The sequence below is a fragment of the Sceloporus occidentalis genome, unplaced genomic scaffold, assembly GCF_023333645.1.
Source record: "Sceloporus occidentalis isolate IW3139 unplaced genomic scaffold, rSceOcc1.0.p SCAF_5, whole genome shotgun sequence".
In the NCBI taxonomy this organism is placed as follows: domain Eukaryota; kingdom Metazoa; phylum Chordata; class Lepidosauria; order Squamata; family Phrynosomatidae; genus Sceloporus; species Sceloporus occidentalis.
Window position 1 is genome coordinate 144,746,673 of NW_028316985.1, and position 6,795 is coordinate 144,753,467.

Below are 6,795 nucleotides of genomic sequence, written 5' to 3' on the forward strand. Positions count from 1 at the left end.
CCCCCTATTTGCATGGCTTGAGCAAATTAAATGATGCAATATGGCTTTTTGTTACAAAACAAAGTGAGAGATACCACCCAGACACATATGTTGATTCGTAGAAGCTGTTTACATGAGAATGGGGGTGAAATCTACCGTGAACTGAGCATAAAAATTCGATTCAGGCTGGGTATTTTTTTTTTTTATTATGCTTGGGCCAGAAAGACTGAAACACAAGTTTTCCAAGACGCTCTCAGACCTTGACAACTGCAGTGTTGTAATGGAGGAATTCTTAATTAAACCTAAAAGCTGGAAATGTGTGTGCGCAGAGGAAAGGGGGAATAGAGGAGACAGGGGGCAGTGAGAAGGACACCTGATTGTTTATTTCACGTGCAGTGATTCTCAATGACATTTATTCATCACGTTTCCCTCTCTCCGTCCAGTATTAAGCATTGCTCCCTTGATAAAGACAAATAGCCTGGAAAACTTATAGTGTCTCTTTGGAGCACAGGGCATCACTGCTCAGCTAAGAGGCGTGCATCTGGTTCCTAGGACGCTCAGAGTGTCAATCCTAGCCTAACCTAACAAATGCCACCATATGGAGAGAGATCTTGTAGCACCCTTGAGACTAGCTGAAAGAAAGAAGTTGGCAGCATGAGCTTTCATAGACTTCAGTCTACTTCCTCAGATGTATTTGGTCTACTTCCACCAAACTCCACCAAGTGTATCTAAGGAAGGAGATTTAAGTCTATGAAAGCTCATGCTGCCAACTTCTTTTTCCCCCCAGTTAGCATCAAAGGTGCTACAAGACCTCTATACATACTGGTTCTACAGACTGACAGGGTATATGTCTTTGAACTGCCACCACAAGTAGACTTTCTGCCTCAAAGAAATGTTCAGTGGCCATGCTCCAAGAACAGACACGTGTGTGGGATAAAAGGGGTCACTCTCTGTGGGACAAGTTGGTGACAACGAAGTTCATCCTCCCCAGTTTGCACTGGAACAGCTTCATGCTCCCCTCTCTCCCTCCTTCCATCCTTCTTATCCTTTCTTTCCAGAGAGAGGAGCGACTTAATGGGGGGAAGAGCTCATAAAAAGTTTGCAGCCTCCTGGCATCATCTGCTCTCCCAGTCACCCATCTGCTGACCAAACCATGCGGAGAGACTCCTACACACTTTTCTACCCTCAGAAAAAATAAAGAAATAAACTGCAAACCACCACCACCTTAATTGACAGCTCCAGGGCTGCCATCTGGACCAATCTTCCAGACTTTCTGGGATGTGTCCCTTTCCACAACCCTGCATCAAACTGGGGAGAGAGGCTACCTGTTTCCTCTTGGAAGGACTGTTGGACAATGTGCTGGTTCACATTCTTCCTTGGCTGCATCCTCACTGCACAAATCATCCAGTTTGACACCGCTTTAATCATCCCTGCTCCATGCTATGGAATTCTGAGAATGGTAGTTTGCTGTGGATTATTGTACCTTTGCCCCTTCTGCACTGTTGCTTTCCCTTAAAAGATAGCTAGATTGATTCGTTCATTATTCCTTCATTATTACCCAACTACTAGAACTTAAAGTAATCCTTCTCCAGCTTGGTGCCTTCTGGATGGGTTGGATTCATCTCTAATCATCTCCAGCCAGTTTGGGGGTGATGGGAGGTGTAGTCCAACCCACCAGGAGGGCACCAATTGGGAAAGGGCTGCCTTTGAGGGACCTTAGCATCATTAGCTTGCATTAGTTCATGGATGGCATTGCAGAGGCACTACAGGAACTTGGAAGTTCAAGGTATGAACATTCCCCAAACGGATCTTGTAGCACCTTGGAGAAGGTGAAAATCACACTGCAGAAATAATCCGGTTTGAGACCGCTTTAACTGCTAGGGAATCTTGGGAGCTGTAGTTTACTGTGGCACTAGAGCTCCCTGGCAGAGAAGGCTAAATGCCTCACAAAACGACAGTTCTCAGAATTCCCTAGCATTGAGCCAGGGCAGTTAAAACGGTCTCAAACTGGATTATTTCTGTGTTTTGGACCCATGGGGGGGGGCGGAGTTGGTAGGATAAACTTTCGTCCTAGACTATGGTCCAAAACACATTGCAGAAATAATCCAGATTTTGAGACTTCTTTAACTCTCCTGGCTCAATGCTATGGACTTCTGGGAACTGCTGTTTTGTGAGACATTTAGCCTTCTCCGTCAGAGAGATGGCTCTGGTGCCACAACAAGCCACAGTTCCCAGAATTCCCTAGCGTTGAGCCAGGGCAGTTAAAGCGGCCTCAAGATGGATTATTTTTGCAGTGTGTTTTGGACCATATAGTCTACTTCACCTAGGGTTAAGTCTGCCAAAGCTTATGCTACCAACTTCTATCTCACCAGTCTCAAAGGTGCTACTACACGATCTCTCTGCATGCTGGTCCAGAGAAACTATGGTTTTGAATGCTGGGCACAAACACATGTTAATGCAAACGAGGCACCGTCTTCCAAGAGAGAAGGAAGATCATAGAGGTAGGATGCTGACAAAGGCACCAACAAGACACCAACATTCAGTGGTAAGTCTGTTGAGGACGGAGCTTTAAACGAGTTACTTTGAGGGACTAGAAATCCAAGGGCTTTGTTGGAATGGCCCCCAAAAGCAATTTCCCCAAATTCCAACTTGAAAGCATGCTTGTGACGGCTGACGAAATCGCGAGTCCATCCTCAAAGATTGACGGAGCTCTTGACCAACAGGAATTGGTCCAGTGTGCAAAAGGAAGGACCCCTAAATGTTGGTCTTCCAGATGTTTTTCACTTCAGCTCCCAGGATTCTTTAACAGTTGGCCAAGCTGGATGGGGCTTCTGGGAGCTGAAGTCCAAAACATCTGGAGGAGCAAGGTTTGGGAACACATGCATCTGAGGAAGTGGGCTCAAGTCTAGGAAAGCTCATACTACCAGCTTCTTTCTTTCAGTTGGTCTCCAAGGTACTACAAAATCCCTTGGCATACTGATTTCCCAGACTGTCTTTGCATTCTACCAGGAAGTGCTCCAGTTCACCTGAAGACTGCAGCTGTTCGACTCTGTTCCCCTTTCCTGCATCTTTACATCATCACTTCATGCCTCTGACCCGACGCTTGCAAGAGCCTTGCTCCTTTGGACGACAACTCCCAACATCCCCAGGCTTAAGGTTTCTAAGGTGGATGCGGGGGGGGGGGAGGATAGAGACACTTTCCCACGGGCTCCAACTGACCAAGGGGACTTTTCAAGTGGACTTTGCCAGCAGACCTGACAAGTCTGCGAGATTGAAAGTCACAGATGGGATGCTGCTCTCCTTTCCTTCGCAATGTCCCCAGTTTGTTGGGTTCCTCCCCTCACCGTTTCAGGCACCTTTCCAAAGGCAGAAAAGAGAAGAGAGCCTGTCCCCATTCTCCCTCCCATCTTTCCAAGCCTTAGACTGCATCCGCACTGCAGAAATAATCCGGTTTGACCCCACTTTTTAACTGCTATGGCTCAATGCGATTCAGTTCTGGGGATGCTAGTTTGTTACAGCATCAAGAAATGGTAGTTAGAGGAGAGGGGTTTGGGTGCATGTGTTGGTATGGTGGTTTGACAGTTGGACTCTGGAGAACAGGGCTCAGCCCTCTGGGTGATCTTGGGCAAGTCACATTCTCTCAGCCTCAGAGGATGGCCATGGCAACCCCCCTCAGACAACAACAACAACAACAACAACACATCCTAAAAGTCACCCTAAGCCAGAAATGACTTGAAGGCACACAATAACGAGCAGAAGAAGCGTTGCTCCGGGTCATCCATGAAAATTCTAGAATCATATACAGTTGGAAGAAACCCCAAAGGTCATCCAGTCCAACCTCTTCCGCCATGCAGGAATACAAAATCAAAGCACTCCCGACAGATGGCCATCTACCTAAAGAAGGAGAATCTAGGAGGTGAAGTCCCAAACATCTGGAAGGCCAAATTCAAAGATATAGCCATGTTAGTCTGTGGAATCAGTATGCAGAGAGATCTTGTAGCACCTTGGAGACTAGCTGAAAGAAGTAGACTAAAGTCTAGGAAAGCTCATGCTGCCAATTTCTTTCTTTCAGTTAATCTCAAAGGGGCTACAAGATATCATCATCATCATCATCATGTCCAAATGCATCTGAGGAAGTAGATTTTAGTCTATGAAAGCTCAGGCTGCCAACTTCTTTCTTTCAGTTAGTCTCAAAGGTGCTACAAGGTCTCTCTACATCATCATCATCATCACCACCACCACCACCACTATTATTATTATTATAATATCCAAATGCATCCGAGGAAGTACACCTTAGTCTAGGAAAGCTCATACTGCCAACTTCTTCCTTTCAGTTAGGTTCAGCGTACCCTCATCCTTCTTCTACAGTCAAGTATCTGATTTCTAACTGGATTAGCTTGCTGTTCAAGTTACATCTTCGATAAAGATGAAGAAGGGTTTACCTGCCTGGATAGAAAAACAGCCCAACGTGTGCTATGGCCCAAACCAGTCTTCATGAATATTTATAATTGGTCTTAAAAACTGGAGAATCAACGAATTAGCCTCAAGCCTCTTTTCTGCCCGTTCTTCACTTAACCCCACTCCAAATCCCACAAGTTAGAAGGGACTAGTGTAAGAAGCTGCTCTTTTCAAGGCAAAGCTAGGTCCCAAATCAGTTCGCTTTGGGCAGCACAGAACAGTACCGCAGAGTATCCTCTCTCACAACGTCCAAAGTTTTCAAGGCACAGCCAGAATTTCTGGAGGATACTCTGGAAACCCCCATTAGTCTCAATGGTGCTACAAGACCTGTCTACATACTGGAAGGCCAAAGTTTGGGAATCATAGAATCACAGAATCGTAGAGTTGGAAGAGACCATAAGGGCCATCTGGTCCAACCCCATTCTGCCATGCAGGAACTCTCAATCAAAGCATCCCCGACAGATGGCCATCCAGCCTCTGCTTAAAGACCTCCAAGGAAGGAGACTCCACTCCACTCCAAGGGAGTTTGTTCCACTCTCGAACAGCCCTTACTGCAGGAAGTTCCTCCTAATGTTGATTGAGGTGGAATCTCTTTTCCTGCAGCTTGCATACATTGCTCCCGGTCCTGTTCTCTGGAGCAGCAGAAAACAAGCTTGCTCCCTCCTCAATATGACAGTCCTTCAAATATTTAAACAATGCTATCATATCACCTCTTAACCTCCTCTTCTCCAGGCTAAACATCCCCAGCTCCCTAAGTCGTTCCTCATAAGGCATGGTTTCCAGACCCTTCACCATCTTAGTCGCCCTCCAGTTTCTCCACATCCTTTTTGAATTGTGGTGCCCAGAACTGGACACAATATTCAAGGTGGGGCCTGACCAAAGCAGAATAGAGTGGCACTATTACTTCCCTTGCTCCAGACACTATACTTCTACTGATGCAGCCTAAAATCGCATTGGTCTTTTTAGCTGCTGCACAGCACTGTTGACTCATGTTCAGATCCCTTTCACACATAGTCTCATTCAGCCAGGTGTCACCCATTCTGTATCTGTGCATTTCATTTTTCTGCCTTAAGTGCAGTACCTTCCATTTTGTTAGCTTTGGCTCAACTTTCTAGCCTGTTCAGGTGCTTTTGAATCTTGATCCTGTCCTCTGGGGTATTAGCTACTCCTCTCAATTTGGTATCATCTGCAAATTTGATCAGTGCGGCCCCAATTCTGCCTCCGAGCCATTGAGAAACATGTGAGGGATGAGTTGCAGAGGGGCTTGCCACCTTCTGGACCCCCCCTCCTCCAAAACAAACCAGGCTTTGGAGAGGAAACGAAGCCCCCCCAACTCCCCCTGCCCCAGGTTACCGACCTTGTTGTTCTCCACCTGGAGGAGGCCGGGGCCCGGGGCCCTGGGGCAGCAGGAGAGGCGAGGGTAGAAGCCCCGGCAGAGGAGCTCCCCTCCCTGGGGAGGCTCCAGGAGCAAGAGCCTCCGGTCCCGCTTCTTGAGGCGCCGGGGAGGGCTGCCGTTGAGGCACCTCCGCTTCTTGGCGCCGCTGCTCTCCCCAAACTTGGCCTCGCCTTCGAAGAAGAAGAAGCAGCAGCCCAGGAGCAGCAGGGAGACCAGCAGCAGCTGCCGCGGGAGCATCCTCAGCCCCACCATCGCCCTTCGCCCTCGGCTGCCTCTTCCTGAGGGGCACACAAATCCCAAGGCAATCCAAGGGGGAGGACGACTGGAACCCCACTTCTTCTTCTTCTTCTTCCCTCACACTTCTTGGGAAGGAAAGAAGGAGCCAGGAAATAAAATAAAGGGGGGAAAGGGGGGGGTTCAAGGCGGGAAGAGGAAGCCGACGGGGAGGTTTTGTTGTTGTTGTTTGTTGTTGTTGTTGTTGGGGGAGGCAAATAAAAATAATTACAACTGTAAAGAAAGGGGGCAGGTGAGGGAAGAGGATGCTGAGGGGAAAGTGAGGGGGAAAGCGCGCGCTCCGGCCAAGGCTTTCAGATGCCCCCGTTGGAAAGAGGTCGCCTCATGGTTTGAGGGGGAAAGAGGAGGAGGAGGAGGAGGAGGAGGAGGAGGTCAAGAGGGTCTTCCTCTTCTTCGTCGTCTTCTTCTTCTCAAGGTTATTCTCCTCCTCCTTCTATCCCTGGGAGAGGAGGAAGAGGAGAGTCCAGTTGGAAAGGAGAAGGCGAAGGCGAAGAAGAAGGCTCCGAGTCTCAGGCGCTGCCGGCGGGCGCTGCCTCTCTCTCGGCCTCTCATGTTTCGCTCCCTCTTTTCTTCTTCTTTTTAAGCAGCGCGCGGGGAGGTGCTGCCACCAGGCGCCCCCCTCACGTCACCGAAGAGAAGGAGAAGGAGAAGGAGAAGCAGGGCTGCCT

At 48.4% G+C, this 6,795-nt stretch overlaps 1 protein-coding gene across 1 annotated transcript in view; it reads right to left on the reverse strand.

The window, feature by feature from the left end:
* HHIP (hedgehog interacting protein) overlaps positions 1–6,275 on the reverse strand; it is a 107,561-nt gene extending 101,286 nt beyond the window's left edge. Inside the window, exon 1 of the mRNA XM_089525738.1 lies at positions 5,795–6,275. Coding sequence (XP_089381864.1) covers positions 5,795–6,085 — 291 coding nt within the window. The 5' untranslated portion in view covers positions 6,086–6,275. The remainder of the gene's footprint in view (positions 1–5,794) is intronic.
* Positions 6,276–6,795: the final 520 nt, after the last annotated feature.